The sequence below is a fragment of the Anomaloglossus baeobatrachus genome, chromosome 1 (genome assembly GCF_048569485.1).
Source record: "Anomaloglossus baeobatrachus isolate aAnoBae1 chromosome 1, aAnoBae1.hap1, whole genome shotgun sequence".
Taxonomy (NCBI): Eukaryota; Metazoa; Chordata; class Amphibia; order Anura; family Aromobatidae; genus Anomaloglossus; species Anomaloglossus baeobatrachus.
The window spans coordinates 898,831,732-898,854,723 of record NC_134353.1 but is presented as its reverse complement, the minus strand read 5'-3'; the positions used below and the strand labels follow the sequence as shown (position 1 = coordinate 898,854,723).

Genomic DNA, 22,992 nt, shown 5'->3' with positions numbered 1-22,992 from the left:
TCCTGTCTCTCGGTGCGTGGATCCTGTCTCTCGGTGCGTGGATCCTGTCTCTCGGTGCGTGGATCCTGTCTCTCGGTGCGTGGATCCTGTCTCTCGGTGCGTGGATCCTGTCTCTCGGTGCGTGGATCCTGCCTCTCGGTGCGTGGATCCTGCCTCTCGGTGCGTGGATCCTGCCTCTCGATTTATTATTTATTATTATAGCGCCATTTATTCCATGGTGCTTTACATGTGAAAAGGGTATACATAAAATCAACTACAATAATCATGAACAATACAAGGCACAGACAGGTACTGGAGGAGAGAGGTCCCTGCCCGCGAGGGCTCACAGTCTACAAGGTATGGTGAGGATACAGTAGGTGAGGGTAGAGCTGGTTGCGCAGTGGTGTAGTGGACTGAGGGTTATTGCAGGTTGTAGGCTTGCTGGAAGAGATGGGTCTTTAGGTTCCATTTGAAGTTTTTCATGGTAGCTGAGAGTCTGATATGTTGGGGGAGGCGTGGGAGAAATCTTGTATGCGATTGTGGGAAGAGGAGTAGAGAAGGAGATCTTGTGAGGATCTGAGGTTGCGTGCAGGTAGGTACCGGGAGACTAGGTCACAGATGTAAGGAGGAGACAGGTTATGGATGGCTTTGTAGGTCATGGTTAGTGTTTTGAACTAGAGTCTTTGTGCAATGGGAAGCCAGTGGAGGGACTGGCAGAGTGGCGAGGCTGGGGAAAAGTGGGGAGAGAGGTGGATTAGTTGAGCTACAGATTTAGGGTAGATAGGAGGGGTGCAAGAGTGTTGGAAGGGAGGCCAGAGAGCAGGAGGTTGCAGTAGTTGAGGCGGGAGATGATGAGGACATGCCTGGAGTTTTTGCTGATTCCTGGTGATGGAATGTTCAAATCCGGGAGATATTTTTGAGTTGTAATTGGCATGAGGTGAAGAGGGCTTGGATGTGTGGCTTGAAGGATAGAGCAGAGTCGAGGGTTACTCCAAGGCAACGAGCTTGTGAGACTGGGGAGAGTGAGCAGCCATCGAGTTTGATGGAAAGGCTTGTTGGAGGGGTTGAGTGAGGAGGAGGAAAGATAATTTAGTTATGTTCATGATAAGCTTTAGAAATCGTCTAGTGAAGAAGGATGAAATAGCAGAGACATTGTGTGATTTTGGTTAGTATGGAGTTGTCTGGTCCAGAGAGGTAGATCTGTGTGTCATCGGCATAGAGGTGATACGGAAAGACGTGGGACTCTGAGCTGTCCCAAGCCGAAAGTGTAGATGGAGAAGAGGAGGGGTCCAAGAACAGAACCTTGCAGGACACCAACACATCTGTCTCTGGCCATAGTGGGGCGGTCTCGATGTATCTCTATTGCATCAGTGTTTTGGTCCGTGTGCATCCTGATGGCGGTTTCTTAAGACTTCTGGCAGTCATTCAAAAATTTAGTAGGAATCCAGGGTGCCATCAGTGCGCTGTGAGAGTATTTTGCAGATACATGGTGGTCAATTTATCAAGACTGGTATAGCACAGCCTACAAGACACCAAATTTATTAAGAGGCCCACGCCATTTAGAGGAATTTTCCACTTCTCAGACAGCCCCTTCTCAATCGGCGTTTACCTCTATTCAAACATTTCTACTTCTCTCCGGTTCTGTTCCAGCAGTGTCTGCTCTTTCTCTCGTGTGGTGGTTACATCATGAGCCCCGGACCCTCTCCATGCCTGCGGATGAATCGAAAATCAAGAAGTCAGATCTGCGGTTGCCGCTCACCTCTTGTTTGATTCCTCCGAGGCGTGGAGGGGGAAGCCGGCGCTGATTTGGTGCGAGGCTCGTGTATGTTTATGATCATTTTCAAAAAATATACAGAACAAAAGTGTTTCCAGAAGGAAGTGAAAAGTGTCAATAATACATCATGGGATAAAACGCAAACCTGTAATTTAGTGATCTAAAAATACCGCTCCTCCCGCCTCGCCTTCCTCGGCACAGTGGTATTTTCAGATACACGTATTGGATTATGTCCCGGCTCTGAACGTTCCACCTCAATACTCGCATTTAGGGAAAGCCAAAGCACCGACATTGTAAATGAAGAATACACAACATGTGAAATCTGATTCTGGGACATTCCTGGACTCTCGCACGATGAAGGTGACGTTGTACGCGCCTCAGAATGAAGTTATTCTTTGTGTCCTGGGTTATTTTCTAAACAGAAAGGTACTTTTATGGAGGGAGTTCACAGCCACAACCAAGCACATAACGTGAGCGTCTTTCCTGACGTTGAAGAACTGACTTTAAGGCTATGTGCGCACTAGAACTGTGAATTTTCTCAAGAAAATTTCTTGAGAAACTTCTGGGAGTGGAAGATTTCCGGACCTCCGGAAAAAATCCGCACCAAATCCGCGGTAAATCCGCATGCGCATACCCATCTGCAGGCTGTACTGCAGAAATCCGCAGGGTACCTGCGGAAAAGAATTGACATGCTCATTTTCTCAAGAAATTTTCTCAAGAAATTAATCTCAAGGAAATTTCTTGAGAAAAATCCGCAGCGTGCGCACAGCTATTTTTTTTTTTCACATAGGATTTGCTGGGAAATGTCTGCACAAAGATTGCAGACATTTCTCAAGAAATTTCCGCGGCAAATCCGCGGGTAAATCCGCGGGTAAAACACACTAGTGCGCACACGTTTTATAATCTTCTTTCATATTCACTTGCACAGTGTCACCTTGTTTCTGTCTCAGACCTATCCCCAAATATGATAAGTCCTGACACCTCCTCTTATTCTGCAGACGGGGGTTGTGGGCCGGGGATTTAGCGCAGATCCTCCTTCTATGAATGTCACGTCGGGCTGAGATTGCTAGTTGTCATAAAAAGGGTATTTGTCATTTCATTTTAATACATAAAGGATTTACAGTATTTTAAACTTGGGTCCGCATTTTGATTCAATTTATAATTTACCAATGTAAATATTACTGATTGAACTCACAGCTTTGGTGAATACCATTTAATTTTAGGTTGTATAGTTTGGTGGGAAACAAAACACATGACTATTGCAGCATATATTGCTCTTTCTATAAATGAATGGGCAGTACTACATGCTTTTTGAAAATAATGTAGGCACATATAGTGTTAATTCTGGAGGTAGACATAGGTTAAACGCAATGAACTTATTACCTAACATGATGATCCAGAGAATGGGAAAAAACGCATGAGGCAGATGCGAATTGTTCCATATTAAGGGAAAAATTCCTTTCCCCCCCCACTCCACATACAGCAATTAAACTGGTTCCTGCATCCAGCCCCAATCACTGATGTAACTGGTGTACACAGATAGGAATGTTTATATTTTTCAAGGAAAAACATCCAGGCCTCCTTGTACTTTTGTACTGAATCAACTATTACATTATGTGGCGGAGAGTTCAATAGTCTCTAACTGCTCTTACAGCAAAGAATCCATGATCTTACTATAGGGCCCCCTTCACACGTCAGTGAAAAACACACGTTTTCACTGACATGATAAAGGTACGTACAGTGCTGGCCAAAAGTATTGGCACCCCTGCAATTCTGTCAGATAATACTCAGTTTCTTCTTGAAAATGATTGCAATCACAAATTCTTTGCTATTATTATCTTCATTTATTTTGCTTGCAATGAAAAAACACAAAAGATAATGAAACAAAAAAATCAAATCATTGATCATTTCACACACAACTCCAAAAATGGGCCAGACAAAAGTATTGGCACCCTAAGCCTAATACTTGGTTGCACAACCTTTAGCTAAAATAACTGCGCACAACCGCTTCTGGTAACCATCAATGAGTTTCTTACAATGCTCTGCAGGAATTTTAGACCATTCTTCTTTGGCAAACTGCTCCAGGTCCCTGAGATTTGAAGGGTGCCTTCTCCAAACTGCCATTGTGAGATCTCTCCACAGGTGTTCTATGGGGTTCAGGTCTGGACTCATTGCTGGCCACTTTAGTAGTCTCCAGTGCTTTCTCTCAAACCATTTTCTAGTGCTTTTTGAAGTGTGTTTTGGGTCATTGTCCTGCTGGAAGACCCATGACCTCTGAGGGAGACCCAGCTTTCTCACACTGGGCCCTACATTATGCTGCAAAATTTGTTGGTAGTCTTCAGACTTCATAATGCCATGCACACGGTCAAGCAGTCCAGTGCCAGAGGCAGCAAAGCAACCCCAAAACATTAGGGAACCTCTGCCATGTTTGACTGTAGGGACAGTGTTCTTTTCTTTGAATGCCTCTTTTTTTTTTTTCCCTGTAAACTGTTGATGGCTTTTCCCAAAAAGCTTTACTTTTGTCTCATCTGACCAGAGAACATTCTTCCAAAACGTTTTAGGCTTTCTCAGGTAAGTTTTGGCAAACTCCAGCCTGGCTTTTTTATGTCTCGGGGTAAGAAGTGGGGTCTTCCTCGGTATCCCACCATACAGTCCCTTTTCATTCAGATGCCGACGGATAGTACGGGTTGACACTGTTGTACCCTCGGACTGCAGGGCAGCTTGAACTTGTTTGGACGTTAGTCGAGGTTCTTTATCCACCATCCACACAATCTTGCATTGAAATCTCTCGTCAATTTTTCTTTTCCTTCCACATCTAGGGAGGTTAGCCACAGTGCCTTGGGCTTTACACTTCTTGATGACACTGCACACCGTAGACACAGGAACTTTCAGGTCTTTGGAGATGGACTTGTAGCCTTGAGATTGCTCATGCTTCCTCACAATTTGGATTCTCAAGTCCTCAGACAGTTCTTTGGTCTTCTTTCTTTTCTCCATGCTCAATGTAGTACACACAAGGACACAGGACAGAGGTTGAGTCAACTTTAATGTCAACTGGCTGCAAGTGTGATTTAGTTATTGCCAACACCTGTTAGGTGCTACAGGTAAGTTACAGGGGCTGTTAATTACACAAATTAGAGAAGCATCACATGAGTTTTCAAACACTGCCAATACTTTTGTCCAGCCCCTTTTTTATGTTTGGTGTGGAATTACCGTATTTTTTGCTTTATAAGACGCACTGGATTATAAGACGCACCCCAAACTTAGACATAAAAAAAAAGAAAAATGGGGTCCGTCTTATACTCCGGTGTTCTCTTACCGGAGGGGGGCAGCAGTGGAGGTGAAGCGGGATCACAGGAGGCAGAGGTCGTGCTGGCAGGCACAGCGGGTCAGTGGCAGTGGTGGCAGGTGCGGTGGCGTCCGGGGTGGCAGGCGCCGCGGGGTCCGTGGTGTCAGGAGCCGCGGGGTCCGTGGTGTCAGGAGCCGTGGTGGCAGGAGCCGCGGGGTCCGTGGTGGCTGCTCCAGCAGCAGCGGTGGCGGGTGAGTCGTGCAGCAGGCCGGTGCAGTGAGTGTCCCAGTGTCCGCGGGCCCGGTTTAAATCTTGCCGCCTAGAGCGGCGCATGCGCAGATAGAGCTCTCATCCAAGGGCTCCATCTGCGCATGCGCCTGCTCCCGGTGCCAGCATTTGAAACTGGGACTGCGGACAAACTAGGTAACTTGCTGCACAGCCGCACGCACAGAGTGGCAGCTAGCAGGCTGCCCGCCCACCCTGCGTACAAGCGGCCGGGTACCTGTGTTTGCGTGCAGGCGGCAGCCGGCTGCCGCCGGCACACAGCACCCGGCTGCCGCCCGCCCACAGCCACGGGTTCCTGGCTGGCACCGTACGCAAGCACAGGTACCAGGCAGCTTGCACGCAGCCACAGGCACCCGGTTGACCGATCGCCGCACAGACAGGACCCCCAGGTACCGCTTCGGATTATAAGACGCACCCCCCATTTTCCTCCCAAATTTTTGGGAGGAAAAGTGCGTCTTATAAAGCGAAAAATACGGTATATCCAATTTGGCTTTATGACAATTTTTTTTTTTTTTTTCATTGAATACAAATTAAATGAAGATGATAATACCAAAGAATTTGTGATTGCAATCATTTTCAAGAAGAAACTGAGTATTCTCTGACAGAATTGCAGGGGTGCCAATACTTTTGGCCAGCACTGTATGTCCCTCCGTGTGCCGTGGTTTTGGCACACGTATGCTATCCATGATAATACACGGAGATCAGGCACTTATACTCACCTGACCACGCTCCTGCTATCCATGGTGCTGATATCTCCGCAATGCTGTGTCTGGCCGCCGCTGTATCAACGCTGCTGCTGCTTCCAGGTCGGCTGTGCAGTGAATATGTATGAGCATAATAAAGCATCGCTGGACATGGGTGAGTTTAAAAACCTTTTTATTTTAAATGCCCTTTCTTTTTTTTTTTTCTGGTACGTGTTTCACAGATCACACCACTGTGTGGTCCGTGGGATATCGGTGATGCCGGAGAAAAATGGACTTGTCTCCGTGTGGCAATCACGGACACGTGGGTATGCCGCATAGAAACATCAGTGAGAAATCACTGATGTGTGTGCAGACTCATTTATTTGAATGGGTCTGTATATGTCCGTGATTCCGGTACGTGTAAGAAAAAGCAACGTGTACCAGAGTCACTGACGTGTAAAGGGGGACTTAAGAAACTGTGATTAGGATTAAACCTTCTCTAGATGTAGAAGATTCTTCCTGGTCACTGTCAGAGCTGTATAACGTTTATAGAACGATCTCTGTACGGTCTCCTTATATATTTGCTCATTGTAATAAGATCGCCCCTAAGCTTTCATTTTTTCCAAACTGAATATTCAGTTGTTTAATAACCTGTCTTGGTATTGCAGCCCACCCATTCTTTTAATAACCTTGATTGCTCTTCTCTGCACCCGCTCTAGCTCAGCTCTGTCCTTATACACCGGAGACCAAGATTGCACCCAGTATTGTAAGTGAGGTCGCAATGACTTGTATAGAGGCAAACCTATGTCCTTCCCATGTTCAGCTATGCTTCATAATACATCCCATTATATTTTTCCTTGGCAGCAGCTGCCTGACGCTGGTCACTAAAGTTACGTTTGTCGTCCACAGTATTAGGCTATGTGTCCACGCTGTGGATTTCGCGCGGATTTTGCCGCGGATTTACCGCGGATTTTCCGAAAATCTGCAGCAGCGGCACTTCCAAGCCATTTCAATGGCATTTTGGAAATGCTGTGTCCATGCTGCGGATTTTTCCGCGGCAGATTTGCCGCGGATTTTGATCCGGAAAAATCTGCAGCATGTCAATTATTCTTGCGGATTTTGGGTATAGAATGGGGAAAAAAAAAAAAATCCGCGACAATTCCGCGGTAAAAATAAGGTGCGGATTTGCCGCGAAAGTCGCGGTTTTTCATGCAGAAAAATCCGCAGGTACATTCTACCGTGGACACATAGCCTTAGACTTTAGTTCCCTCGTAAGAACACACTATGCAGTTTGTGTTCTCTTTCCAAATGATGTTTACTTATAGTGTCACTCTTTGTGAATAATGTAAATCCGTATTACTGTCTCCATGTTTCTTCCTCTATATGGCATAGCACAGATGTTACTGCCTTCCTGTTTCCTGTGCTAAGTGATGCAGGCGTAGTTAGTACTGCCTCACGGTCTTAGCCTGTGTATAAAGTAGCCTCAGATTTGTTTTAGGCTAGGTTCACACTTCTGTTAAATTGTATCAGTCACAATCCGCTGCTCTGGTAAACAACGGAATCCGTTTAGCGGATTCCGTTGTTCCCATAGACTTGTATGAGCGGCGGATTGTGACTGATGATGCTGCGTTGCACCCTCTGCCCGACTGATCAGTCGTGGAACGACTGACCGCTGGGCGGGAGGAACGCAGCATGTAACGTTTTTTGAGCAGTGCAATCCGTCGGATTTCGCTGCGCATGCTCTCTAGCTCCCTGCACACGTCACCAGCTTTGCTTGGTTACCCGATATTTACCCTGGTTACGGTGCAAGGAGCCAGCGCTAAGCGGTGTACGCCCGTATCCAAGGTAAATATCAGGTAACCAAGGTAAACATCGGGTGCTTTGTTTTACCCAATATTTAGTCTGGTTACGTGTGCAGGGAGCCGACACTTCCCCAGCTCGGCCCCGCACTCCGCACATGTGCACACACACTCACAACACTCACTCACACACTCACCTGTCCCCAGCCATGCAGACCGCAGCACTGCCACTGACATCCTCAGCGCCGCAAGCGACGCATGTGACTGATACAAAACAACGGAAGTGTGAACTTAGCCTTACCTGCACGTGATCCTGTCGCCTTGTGAATCCTTAATAAAGTTTTAGAGGACTTCATCATTTTGTAAAGAGCTTTTGTAACCAGATTCTGGGCCCCTAAGCCACCATCATTTTACATATCTATTTTCATCATTAAACTGCTTACCCCATTTTTAAAATTTAGGTAAAACTGTTCTGTACTCGCCTTCCATGCCTCTACCAGTGAGTCTCACCACTGCTCCCGGTGTGTGGTGTGGCCGCCAACTGGTGAGCTCAGAGACTCTACCCATGTACATGAAACCCCCTGCTCAGTGCCACCGAGCTCAGTGACTCTCATCAGTGACGCAGCCAGAACTAGACACTGGGGCCAAAGGCAGAGACCTGGGAAAAGGGAGTGCAGCGTGGTTTGTTTCTGCAGCCAGGGAAAAATTGAAAGGGAGTGGTCCCTTTAAGTAATTAAAGGGAACCTGTCAGGTCCCATATTATTATTATTATTATTATTATTATTATAAATAATAATTAGTATTATTGTTGCGCTATTAATTCCATGGCGCTTTACAAGTGAAAAAGGGTATACATAAAAACTAGTACAACAATAATTAACAGTACAAAACAGACTGGTACAGGAGGAGAGAGGACCCTGCCCGCGAGGGCTCGCAGTCTACAGGAGGAGAGAGGACCCTGCTCGCGAGGGCTCGCAGTCTACAGGAGGAGAGAGGACCCTGCTCGCGAGGGGCTCGCAGTCTACAGGAGGAGAGAGGACCCTGCTCGCGAGGGGCTCGCAGTCTACAGGAGGAGAGAGGACCCTGCTCGCGAGGGGCTTGCAGTCTACAGGAGGAGAGAGGACCCTGCTCGCGAGGGGCTCGCAGTCTGCAGGAGGAGAGAGGACCCTGCTCGCGAGGGGCTCGCAGTCTGCAGGAGGAGAGAGGACCCTGCTCGCGAGGGGCTCGCAGTCTGCAGGAGGAGAGAGGACCCTGCTCGCGAGGGGCTCGCAGTCTGCAGGAGGAGAGAGGACCCTGCTCGCGAGGGGCTCGCAGTCTACAGGAGGAGAGAGGACCCTGCTCGCGAGGGGCTCGCAGTCTACAGGAGGAGAGAGGACCCTGCTCGCGAGGGGCTCGCAGTCTACAGGAGGAGAGAGGACCCTGCTCGCGAGGGGCTCGCAGTCTGCAGGAGGAGAGAGGACCCTGCTCGCGAGGGGCTCGCAGTCTGCAGGAGGAGAGAGGACCCTGCTCGCGAGGGGCTCGCAGTCTGCAGGAGGAGAGAGGACCCTGCTCGCGAGGGGCTCGCAGTCTACAGGGTAGCCTTGTAACCTACAAGCAGCGTGATGTGTGGCCTAAAAACCCCTTCCTACCCATCCTTGCGATGTAATATTGTGGAAAATGAATGTATAAAAGTTTTATAACTTGAGTGTCCCCTATGTAAATGAGCAGAGGGACTAGTCCCCAGGGCGTTGCTTCGCCCCATCTAGTTTACCCTCTTCTGTGGTATCACGCCCTTGTGGGCGTGATACCATGGATTTACCTGAGTGACGTCTCCGTCAGCTCCTGGGAATCCCGCCCGTGCACACTTCTCATTCACGCAGCCTTCTTAGCCGGGTGTTCGCTTTTCTGCTTCACAAGTGCACTGCTTATGATCTGAAGGCTCCTGCGCTATCGGCCATATGCAGAGCGTGCCTAAGGCTATGTGCGCACTTACCGGATTTTGCCGCGGATTTTCCGCGGATTTGCTGCATGTTTCGCTGCAGAAAATGTTCATAACATCTCTGCAGTGAATCACCAGCAAATCCTATGGAGAAAAAAAATCCTGTGCGCACTGGGCGGAATTTGACAGCTGCATGTTTTGCTGTGGTAATCCCGCAGCAAAAACAAGTGCATGTCACTTCTTTTCCGCACATCGCTGCGGGATTTCACTCCATTGACTCAATGTTAATCATGAAATCCCGCAGGGAATAACGCAGGCAGCAAATTCTGTGCGGTTCACTGCGTTTTCCTGCGTTATTCCCTGCGGTATTTTGCGATTTACCTCCGGTAATGTGCATCACTTGCTTGCGGTTTTGCAGGGAAGTGATGTCATTACAGGAAGAGGAAGCGGAGCAGAGAGTAAACACAAACACATCACACACACACACACACATCACAGACATAGAACACATAGACACAGACACATAGAACACATCACAGACATAGAACACACATAGAAAGAAAACGGAAATATAGGAAAAAAAGAACGTGGGCTCCGCTGCATATTTACCTTCCAGCCGAGGTAAGCACACAGCGGCGGCCCGGTATTCTCAGGCTGGGGAGGGAGAGGGGCAGGGGTAATGTCCCCCGCCTCACTCCCCCTCCGGCAGCCGAGAATATCAGCCGCAGCTGCCCCGGGACTGTCGCATCCATTATGCGGCACTGCCGGCGTGTCCTCGGCTCTTCTTGCCACCGTGTAGCAGTGGTGACAAGGTAATACAAGGGGTTAATGGTGATGGGGGACCACCGCCATTAACCCCAGGCTTGATCATGGCAGCGTCTATGTGACAGCTGACATGATCAACCCGTAAATAAAGTGAAAAAAACACAGACACCGAAAAATCCTTTATTTTAAATAAAACCAACAAGCCTCGTTCACCATTTTATTAACCCCCCCCCAAACAAAGCTCCGGCGTAATCCACAGGTCCGACATCCACAGCTCCGGCTCCTGCGTCCTGCACTGCTGACATCCAGCCGCGACTGTCACAGACACAGGCTGAATGCAGCAGACAGCAGAGGTAATTACCGGTCATTTCCCACGGCCGGTAATGTGAACTCACTGCCGACCGTGGGAAATGCAGCGATCTGTCATCTATCTATCTATCTATCTATCTATCTATCCCTCTATCTATCTGTCTGTCTATCTATCCCTCTATCTATTCTTCTGTCTATCTACTATCAGAATTAAATGTATTTTTTTTTTTTTTTTCTTCAATGTGCTTTATTGCATTGAATGCAATAAAGCACATCCCAACCCGCACGCGGCAAAATCGCGGCAATACCGCGAATAATACCGCGGTAAAACCGCAGCAAACCACGGCAAACCGCATGCGGTTTTCGGGTGCGGTTTCCCGCGGTTTTTTACCGCGGGTGCGGTAATCTTTGAGGGCATGTGGAATTTTCTCAAGAAAATTCCATTTCCCAGTGCGCACAGAGCCTAAAGCCGGTAACCAGACACCCTGCTAATCTGGCCCGAAACCTAGCGACGTGTTCCCCCTTTGAGCCCCCTGTACATTTTGCTTTGGTCGATCAGCGGACTGTGATCTGCTGAACCTGTAGAGATCTATAGCTGCTTATTATGCCATGAGCTAAATGTCAGATCCAAAGTTCAGTGAGAAATCGCTTGTGACTTGGAGAAAGTGTGTAGGGTGTTTACATAATGAATCATGTGAGCGATGAAGTGTCCCGGGCTCTGGTTAATGACTTGGCGTACAATCTCCATAATGATGGACTCTCGCTTAAACAGGTCTTTCCAGGAAGGTTACACGGCGTCCGTCCTGTCGCCTCCTAACCACTAATTAGCTGCTTTAATTTACTCTGTGACACACTATATTTAGTCCGGGTACTGGGGGGCAATATCTATCATTTTGCCCTAAGCACTAAAGTTCTTGTGACCCTCTTGGACTTTATTAAGATTTATGTATTTTACCAAATGTGATAAAGGTTCCCAAAACTGCAGAAACAATAATTCCTTGGTATTTACTTACCAAACCAGATCTGTTTTTGAGGATCCGACTGATGACACCGTAATATCCATTACATGCATATTCATGGTTTGCTTGTCATGTGGCTTTCATGTGAATCATATGTTGTTCTGTGCTCACTCCTATCTCTTATCTTACAGACTCTAAATGGCTTCTAGGAAGTCGGCTTCAGATTTACACGGTAAGAAAAGATGTTGTCATCTGCCCGGTGTTATCCCAAGTATATGCTAATTGTCTGCTAATGCTTAGTGTGGGGTTTATATTCAGAAATGAATCTACATATAGTCAACGTAACATACAGAGGATTCTGTTTAAAGTCTGTGTATGTGTAAAATATGTCAAAATGTATACAGATATTTTGTGTATGTATGTATGTATATATATCTAATATATAAAGCTGAATGTGTGTATGTCCGGGATTGGCATCCGCACCGTCGCAGCTACAGCCACATTTTGCACACACACTTCTGGACCCCGAGAGCGTCATAGGCTATGTTTTGAGGGGAAATTTTAACCACGCTCTTTACAGTTATTCACCAAAAAACCTGCCTCCATTAAAGCGAATGGAGCTGAGAGCAACAGTGCAGCCAGAACTTCAGAAGAATGCGCGGCCACACCCTTATATGGTATGTTGGCGTGTCACAATGCAGCCAGAGAAAGAGACAGACAGGGAAAGAGGCAGATACAGACAGGGTAAGAAACAGACATAGACAGGGTAAGAGACAGACACAAAGAGACAGACACAGACAGGGTAAGAGACGGTCAAGAGACAGACTTACAGGTCAAGAGGCGGCAGACACTATCCTGGGCAGCACCGGGTGCTGGACCCTGAGAGCGTCATAGGCTATGTTGTGAGGCGAAATTTTAACCCAGCGTGTTTCAATTTACCAATCAATTTTGCCCCTATCTACATAATGGGGAAAAAGTGAAACGAAAAGTGTATACGCACCGTCGCATTTACAATCACAAAATTTTGCACAGACACCTCATGTGACCCAGGGAACGTCGTAGACTGTTTTGACAGGAAAATTTAACCCCGCGATTTACAGTTACTTTCCAAAAAACATGCCTCCATGAAAGTAAATGGAGCCTGGAACTACAGGTTATTAGTAGGAGCTGTGATTGGTTGCTATAGGAACAAAAGACATTCATAGTATAAGAAGCTTATATGTGAGGTAATAAGATGTCGGTGGGGAGACAGAGCGAGAGAGACAGACAGGGAAAGAGACAGACAGACCTGGAAAGAGACGGACCTGGAAAGAGACAGACGGAGCACATTACTTGGCCAATTTAGTTAAATCTGTGTGGAATATCTGTGGTGTTGAAATATATGTTGTGAAATGCTTCTATTAGCTTAGTTTTTGCCTTTTAATAATTACATTTATATCTATTTGTTTTGTGGTGTTTGTGTGCAGAATACATCTTTGTTAATACATTCTATTTTGTTAACAGCAGTTATTAACCCGGGCAGTACATTATTAAGCCGGGTAGTACAGCTTGTGTGTGTGTGTAAAATATATATATTACACACACATTATATATTTTTATAATGTATGTACCTATCTATGTCACACACTACATGCAACACCAAGAAAGAAACGTCGTTGCATTCTAGAAATTTCAGAATTGATAGACCTGTTATTGATATTATAGCGCCATTTATTCCATATCGCTTTACATGTAAAAAGGGTTACACATAATAGGGACAAGTACAATTATCATGAACAGTATAAGGCACAGACAGGTACAGGAAGAGAGGAAAATGCCCACGAGGGCTCAGTCTACATGGGATGGGTGAGGATACAGTAGATGAGTGGAGGTGGTCATGCAACACTATAGTGGACTGAGGGTTACTGCAGGTTGTAGGCTTGTCGCAAGAGGTTGGTCTTCAGGTTCCTTTTGAAGGTTTCCATGGTAGGTGAGAGTGGGAAGAAGAAATAAGAGGGGAGTAGAGAAGGAGATCTTGTGAGGATTGGAGCTTGTGTACGGGTAAGTAGCGAGAGACTAGGTCACAGATGTATAGAGGAGACTAGTTGTGGTATGGTTTTAAGTCGTGGTTAAGGTTTTGAATTGGAGTCTTTGGGAAATGGGAAGCCAGTGAAGGGAATAGCAGAGAGGCTAGGCCCGGGGGATAGCGGGGAGACAAGTAGATTAGTTGGGCAGCAGAAATTAGGATAGATTGGAGGGGTGTGACCGTGCTAGAAGGGAGGTCAGTGAGCAGTAGGTTGCAGTAGTTGAGGTGGGAGATAATGAGGGCATGCACTAGTGTTTTTGTAGATTCTTGGTGAAGGAATGTACAGATTTGGGAAATATTTTTGAGTTGGAATTAGCAGGAGATGGAAAGGGCTTGGATATGTGGCTTGAAGGAGAAAGCAGAGTTAACAATTGTTATTGATGAAAACAAAAAGTTTCAAAGGATCTCGATCTATTCACTTTGAGTATGAGCGCCCATTTGGAAATCTCTGCACTTAACCTCATTGATAGGAGCCAAGGCTTTGTCTGAGGTTATGTCCTACCACATTGAATGCACTTGGGCCAATCATCAATATCCTCTGTTGGCAGCTCCCTGTGTAACTTCCAATTAATGATGTCCTAAATATGGTCTATGGGAGACAAGTCTGGAGATGCTGCAGGCCATGGTTGAAGATTTTGGCCTTGCTGGTTGCTCACAGAAGCGCCAGTAACATGCAGCATATCGTTGTTGTGTTGAAAATAAGCTCCTGGGGCACTGTGAAGAAATGGTTATACTACAGATTACACAACCAAATCAATGTAACACCAAGCTGTGAGGGGAATGAAACCTAGAGGGGTCCAAATACTGTACAATGTCACCACACCCCACCAGCCCAGAACTTCTACATGGAGTTGCTCATGTGTTCTCCAGTCCATTCAAGACAAAAGCGGAACTTGTTGCTGAACAAGACAGACCTCAATTCCAGCCTCTGTTCTCCATCTAGTGACCACGTGTATATCAATGACATGACTATAGATTAATTTCCTGGCTCTCCCTTCTTGGAATTATGCAACCTCTTGGAGTTGCAATCTCAATGGTGAGTGTGTGTGTGTGTGTGTGTGTATATGTGTGTGTAATATATGTGTGTATGTGTAATATATGTGTGTCTGTGTGTATGTGTAATATATGTGTGTCTGTGTGTGTATATATGTGTGTGTGTGTGTGTGTGTGTGTGTGTGTGTGTGTATATATACAGTGGAACCTTGCTTAAAGAGAATAATCCGTTCTGGGACTGTGCTTGTTAACCAAGTTACTCGTTCAGCAAAGCAAGAATTCCCATAGGAAATCATTGCAATGCAGACGATTCGTTCCACAACTTGTTAAATGTCCCATCCTGGTCCCCTATTCTGTCATTCCACACATGCACAAACTCGCACAAGCACGCACAAACTCGCACAAGCATACACGCACATATTATATGTTCACCTTACCTTCCGTTCCATCACCTGTCTCCTGGGACTTGCTGTTCTCCGGTATGGGCTGTGTATCGGGTTACCATAACGACGAGGGAGGAACTTCCGCTCCCAGTGCGCTGACGTCAAAGGCAGAGCCGCTTGCCTCTGATTAGCCAGCGCGCTGCCTTTGAGTAGCGGTCACAGGAAGTTCCTGCTTCGTTGCTATGGATGCTGATGCACAGCGCGAACTACAGGACCCAGGAGGCTGGCGATGAAACGGGAGGTACACATTATATGCTCACCTTGCCTTCCGTTCCACCGCCGGCCTCATGGTACTTGTAGTTCGCCGCGAGGACGTCGCGATGTACCTGGGAACTAAAAGAACCATGAGACTGGCGGTGGAATGGAAGGTAAGGTGAGCATAATACTGTGTGTGTGCGTGTTTGTGTGTGTGTGCGTGTTTGTGTGGACTGCAAGTGCGGGTCAGAGCGTGGTGGATGTACGGAACCGGAAGTGTGTGCGGTGAGTGTTTTGCTCGTACAGCAAAGCTTTCTCGTAAAGCGGGTTACAAATTTACAGAAAGCTTTGCTTGTTAAGAGAAATTCTCGTTTAGTGGGTTACTCGTTAAGCGAGGTTCCACTGTATATGTATTTTATACGCTTGCGCTCAAACCTGCTCATGATTCACAGAAGCGCTGCTTCTTCCCATCCATTTTACTTGGGTCCAGAATGTTATATAGAGACAACAGACCCTCCTCTATAGCTTAAGTATGCTCTTTTAAAAGAGGCGTTGTCCTGAGAGAATATACACACCCTGTAATTTACTCCATCTATATAATCAATAATCTTTCCATTCTCTGACATCATCATATAATTTGTGAGCAGATAAGATAAGAAATCTATTAGAATTGCACTCAGGGAAGGGAATGTCTCTGGATTTTTTAGGGAAATAAAAAGTTAGTTTGATATTTTCCATACAGAAACAGAGATACGCTTTGGCTGCATTGTCCTGATTTCAGGTCCTCTTCTCTCCTTCCCAATAGCTCCACATTCGCTCCTCCACTATGCCCCGCTCTACTCTGTTGGATAGCTAAGCCCTTTTTTATGTTTCTGCTTCGGTCATGATAAAAAAGGGACTGACCTAATTAATCACATCCACCGCCCTCAGAAAGGGCTGCGTGACTGTGGAGTGCAGAAGTGGAGATGTCCAGTTGCTGAAGGGGTCTGTAATAGACATTTCTGCCGAGTTCATAAATACCGTATTTTTCGGACTATAAGACGCACCGGACTATAAGACGCACCCTGGTTTTAGAGGAGGAAAATGGGAAAATAAAATTTTAAGCAAAAAATGTGGTCATGACACACTGTCATGGGGCGAGGATCTGCTGCTGACACTGTTATGGGGGTAATGTCCCCAAATTCTTTACCAAGGTGCCGCATCCTGGTAATGATCCTCCCTGCCTGGTATATACAGTATATGTCCCTCATCCTGCTATATACCGTAATCCTGCCATATGGCCGCATCCTGCTATATACTGGCATGTGGCCGCATCCTGCTATATAACCCATCATGGCATATGCCCCCATCTGGTTCATAATATGCCCCCATCCTGCTCATAATATGCCCCCATCCTGCTCATAATATGCCCCCATCCTGCTCATAATATGCCCCCATCCGGCTCATAATATGCCCCCATCCGGCTCATAATATGCCCCCATCCGGCTCATAATATGCCCCCATCCGGCTCATAATATGCCCCCAGCCGGCTCATAATATGCCCCCAGCCGGCTCATAATATGCCCCCAGCCGGCTCATAATATGCCCCCAGCCGGCTCATAATATGCCCCCAGCCGGCTCATAATATGCCCCCAGCCGGCTCATAATATGCCCCCAGCCGGCTCATAATATGCCCCCAGCCGGCTCATAATATGCCCCCAGCCGACTCATAATATGCCCCCAGCCGGCTCATAATATGCCCCCATCCTGGTGTATGGCCGCATCCTGTGGCACATAAAAAAAATAAACGTTCATACTCACCTCACTTTACCTCACTCCCTGCAGCATCGCTCGTCCTCCCGTCTGTGTCAGCGGCAGCGCCGCTGATTGGAGCCGTCCCCATTACCCTGCTGGATCGCGATCATCTCCTGTGTCTGTGCCAGTGTCCCAGCGGCTGCGTGTGGACACGTGCGCACAGCGATGACGTCATCGCTGTGCGCGCCGCTAGTCTCCACTCAGCCGCCGGCACAGACACAGGAGATGATCGCGATCCAGCAGGGTAATGGGGACGGCTCCAATCAGTGGCGCTGCCGCTGACACAGACTGGAGGACGAGCGATGCTGCAGGGGAACGGTGAGTACTGTACACTGATTCACCGCTCCCCCGCACTGATGATGAGGCCGTAGTTGCCAGGGGTGATCATGCGGGCCGGCTGTTTATCCCCCGCCCATCATCCCGCCCACCTGTCAGCGCCGGCTTCAGCGCTGAGGGATGATGGGCGGGGGATGGGCGTGCATATTAAATGAGTGGGTCCACGTGGTCACGGCAGGCTGCTACAGCCTGCTCGTGCCCCCGATGACCCGCTCCACCGCAGCACCCTCATTCCCCGCAGCCACATTCAGACCATAAGACGCACCCCCCACTTTCCCCCAACATTTGGGGGAAAAAAAGTGCGTCTTATGGTCCGAAAAATACGGTAACGTGGTTCTTCCAAATGTGTGTTTGTTTATATAGAAAGTGCTCTCTACTCAACTCCAGCAGAAAGTTTCTAATGCGCTTACTCTTAGAAAAGTGACCTTGGTTTCCAATGTGCCGCACATGACTTGACACTGGCTTTATGTTTTGGGTCCTGGGCTACTGACCATTCCCAGGGAGAAGGAGTCGCTTTCTATTTCATGGGATGACAATGTCACCTCTGAACACTAAAACTGAAAGATGAAATTTGCACTCTGTCTACAGTGTTCACGGCATTTTGCGAAATGTAGTGTAACAGCGATCCCTTTGGTGTAAATAGATGGCACATGTTGGAATGAGAGCATTATGTTTAAGATGGGCAATATTTTGAGTTTTTACACATGCCGCCAAGTGTTCTTAGAACACCCTTTTGGGGTACGTGCGCAAGATCAGGACCCGCTGTGTCCTGTACGCAGCGGGTTCTGACCTGCAGGGCAAGTCTTCTCCGCAGGAGACTGCAATGGCCTGTGCCTAAGATCAGGGTTCAGTGTGCTGCAGTCTCACTTGTGTTCTCCCTATGGAGGATGCTTGTGACTCCACAGCAAAGAATTGACATGCTTGTGGCTCGGGAAGCTGCACCGCAGGTCAGTTTTTGCTGCGGGCCACACATGCACTGTGGGCATGGGATTTCTATAGATCCCATCCACTGTGCTTGTACTGTACAATACAGCGTTCTGGACACCGCGATAACATACTGCATCCCAAACACTGTGAACCCTGAGAGTGGGCACGCAGCCTTAAAGGGAACCTGTCATCAGAAATTTTGCTTTAAACCTAAAAGTTTCCCCCTCTGCAGCTCCTGGGCTGATTCTAGCAGGTTCCTGTACTTTTTGTGGCCCCTTTTAAACCAAATTAAATACTTTATAAACTTGTACCTTTTGCTATGTAAATTTTGTAAATCGTCCATGGGGGCGGGCTCTCTGCTGACCGTTGCTGTTCCTCCAGCACATTGACGCCGTCCCCCCACGCTGAATTTCATATCTCAGGCCGCCGCCCCTGGGCGCCCGTGGTCCCGCGCATGCGCTGTGCGACTGTAGCTAATACTGTGCACTGTGTGCACGTGTGACCGCTGGTGACGTTTGGCGCAGGCACGAGGTTATGGGCGGCGCTGTGAGTGTCATCAGCAAGTGCCGCCCATAACCTCGTGACCGCACTTTCCCCTCTTCCTCCAGCGTTCTGCGCAAGCGCTTGCTGGCCAGATGACCCGACATCACCTCTTTCCCATCTTGCCCTGCTGCAGGGTAAGATGGGAAGGAGGTGACTTCGCCGCCCATAACCTCAAGCTTGTGACACACGTCACCAGCGATCCTGGCGTGGGCGGCGTCCTGATGGATGAAATGGAGCGTGGGGGGCGGCGTAAATCTGCTGAAGGAACAGCAATGGTCAGCAGAGAGCCCGCCCCCATGGATGATTTACATAGCAAAAAGGTACAAGTTTATAAAGTATTTACCGTATTTTTCGGACTATAAGACGCACCTGACCATAAGACGCACCCTGGTTTTAGAGGAGGAAAATAGGAAAATAAAATTTTAACCAAAAAATATGGTCATGACACACTGTTATGGAGCGAGGATCTGCTGCTGACACTGTTATGGGGGTAATGTCCCCAAATTCTCTACTAAGGTACCCCATTCTGATAAGGATCCTCCTGCCTTGTATATGATCCTGCTCATATACCCCCCATCCTGCTAATAATATACCCCCCATCCTGCTAATAATATACCCCCCCCATCCATCCTGCTCATGATATGCCCCCATCCATCCTGCTCATGATATGCCCCCATCCATCCTGCTCATGATATGCCCCCATCCATCCTGCTCATGAAATGCCCCCATCCATCCTGCTCATGAAATGCCCCCATCCATCCTGCTCATGATATGCCCCCATCCATCCTGCTCATGATATGCCCCCATCCATCCTGCTCATGAAATGCCCCCATCCATCCTGCTCATGAAATGCCCCCATCCATCCTGCTCATGATATGCCCCCATCCATCCTGCTCATGATATGCCCCCATCCATCCTGCTCATGATATGCCCCCATCCATCCTGCTCATGATATGCCCCCATCCATCCTGCTCATGATATGCCCCCATCCATCCTGCTCATGAAATGCCCCCATCCATCCTGCTCATGATATGCCCCCATCCATCCTGCTCATGAAATGCCCCCATCCATCATGCTCAAGATATGCCCCCATCCATCCTGCTCATGAAATGCCCCCCATCCATCATGCTCATGATATGCCCCCATCCATCCTGCTCATGATATGCCCCCATCCATCCTGCTCATGATATGCCCCCATCCATCCTGCTCATGATATGCCCCCCCCAACCATCCTGCTCATGATATGCCCCCCATCCATCCTGCTCATGATATGCCCCCCCCATCCATCCTGCTCATGATATGCCCCCCCCCATCCATCCTGCTCATGAAATGCCCCCCCCCATCCATCCTGCTCATGAAATGCCCCCATCATCCATCCTGCTCATGAAATGCCCCCATCCATCCTGCTCATGAAATGCCCCCATCCATCCTGCTCATGAAATGCCCCCATCCATCCTGCTCATGAAATGCCCCCATCCATCCTGCTCATGATATGCCCCCCCCATCCATCCTGCTCATGAAATGCCCCCCCCCATCCATCCTGCTCATGAAATGCCCCCATCCATCCTGCTCATGATATGCCCCCATCCATCCTGCTCATGATATGCCCCCATCCATCCTGCTCATGAAATGCCCCCATCCATCCTGCTCATGAAATGCCCCCATCCATCCTGCTCATGAAATGCCCCCATCCATCCTGCTCATGAAATGCCCCCATCCATCCTGCTCATGATATGCCCCCCCCCCATCCATCCTGCTCATGATATGCCCCCCCCATCCATCCTGCTCATGATATGCCCCCCCCCATCCATCCTGCTCATGATATGCCCCCCCCATCCATCCTGCTCATGATATGCCCCCCCCATCCATCCTGCTCATGATATGCCCCCCCCATCCATCCTGCTCATGATATGCCCCCATCCATCCTGCTCATGATATGCCCCCATCCATCCTGCTCATGATATGCCCCCATCCATCCTGCTCATGATATGCCCCCATCCATCCTGCTCATGATATACCCCATCCATCCTGCTCATGATATGCCCCCCCCATCCATCCTGCTCATGATATGCCCCCCCCATCCATCCTGCTCATGATATGCCCCCCCCATCCATCCTGCTCATGATATGCCCCCCCATCCATCCTGCTCATGATATGCCCCCCCCATCCATCCTGCTCATGATATGCCCCCCCCATCCATCCTGCTCATGAAATGCCCCCATCCATCCTGCTCATGAAATGCCCCCATCCATCCTGCTCATGATATGCCCCCATCCATCCTGCTCATGAAATGCCCCCATCCATCCTGCTCATGAAATGCCCCCATCCATCCTGCTCATGAAATGCCCCCATCCATCCTGCTCATGAAATGCCCCCATCCATCCTGCTCATGAAATGCCCCCATCCATCCTGCTCATGATATGCCCCCATCCATCCTGCTCATGAAATGCCCCCATCCATCCTGCTCATGAAATGCCCCCATCCATCCTGCTCATGAAATGCCCCCATCCATCCTGCTCATGAAATGCCCCCATCCATCCTGCTCATGATATGCCCCCATCCATCCTGCTCATGATATGCCCCCATCCATCCTGCTCATGATATGCCCCCATCCATCCTGCTCATGATATGCCCCCATCCATCCTGCTCATGAAATGCCCCCATCCATCCTGCTCATGATATGCCCCATCCATCCTGCTCATGATATGCCCCCATCCATCCTGCTCATGATATGCCCCATCCATCCTGCTCATGATATACCCCCATCCTGGTAAATGGCGTGTATCCTGTGGCACAGGAAAAAAAAAATAAACGTTTATACTCACCCTTCCTCACTCCCTGAAGCAGCGATCTCTGTCTCATCTGCAGCGCCGCTGTGTGGAGCAGTCACCGTTGTCTGCAGCATCGCGTCTTCCTGTCTGTGCCGGCGGTAAGCTGATCGATTCTGGTGGATACTAGCGGCGCGCACAGCGATGATGTTATCGCGGTGCGCGCTGCTAGTGTCCAGATCAGCTGACCGCCGGCACAGACAGGAAGACGCGATGCTGCAGGGGGGCGGCTCCACACACGGTGACGGGTGAGTACACTGATTCACTGCACCCCGCGCTGATAATGATGCATGTAGGGCAGTGAATACAGCCGCACATGATCACTCCAGGCTGTAGTTGCCAGGGGTGATCACGGCCGGCTGCTAATTATGCACACCCCCCCTTCCCGCCCATCACCCCGCCCACCTGTCAGCGCCGGTTTCGCTGAGAGATGATGGGTGGGAGGATGGGCGTGCATATGTAATGAGCGGGCCCACGTGGTCACGGCAGGCTGCTGCAGGCTGCTACAGCCTGCTGGTGCCGCCGATGACCCGCTCCACCGCGGCACCCTCATTCCCCGCACCCGCAACCTTATAGTCAGACCATAAGACGCACCTCCCACTTTCCCCCAACATTTGGGGGGAAAAAAGTGCGTCTTATGGTCCGAAAAATACGGTAATTTGGTTTAAAAGGGGCCACAAAAAGTACAGGAACCTGCTAGAATGCAGCCCACGAGATGCAGAGGGGGAAACTCTTAGGTTTCAAGCTAAATTTCTGATGACAGGTTCCCTTTAAAGTATATTACGGAGGTCGAATAAAGTTTTTGTTTCACCTCACTTATCCTGGACCATTCTTATTCCCTTATCTCTATGGTAAAAAAATAGAGACTGACATAGAGCCACATAACTATGTGAGACCGCTGCAGGTAATCACTGGCTGAGGTAGGTCATCCCTGCGCCCAAGGATGGGGCGAGTTGCAATCTCATTTGTGTTGCTAATGACCAAGAACTAGAAATAATCAGAAACCTGGGAAGCATCAAAATAGGAATGGAGGGGAAATCCGTGATGTGTGATGTTTTGTTTTTTTTTGTCAATGTTTTGAGTAGACAAAATTCATAAAGTGGCCAAACCC

General features: G+C 48.4%; 1 protein-coding gene across 1 annotated transcript in view; it reads left to right on the top strand.

Annotated features, from left to right (window-relative positions):
* UBAP1 (ubiquitin associated protein 1) overlaps positions 1-22,992 on the top strand; it is a 60,029-nt gene that overhangs the window by 4,634 nt on the left and 32,403 nt on the right. The window contains exon 2 of the mRNA XM_075327076.1: positions 11,949-11,989. Within this exon, the coding sequence (XP_075183191.1) occupies positions 11,956-11,989 (34 nt within the window). The 5' untranslated portion in view covers positions 11,949-11,955. The remainder of the gene's footprint in view (positions 1-11,948; positions 11,990-22,992) is intronic.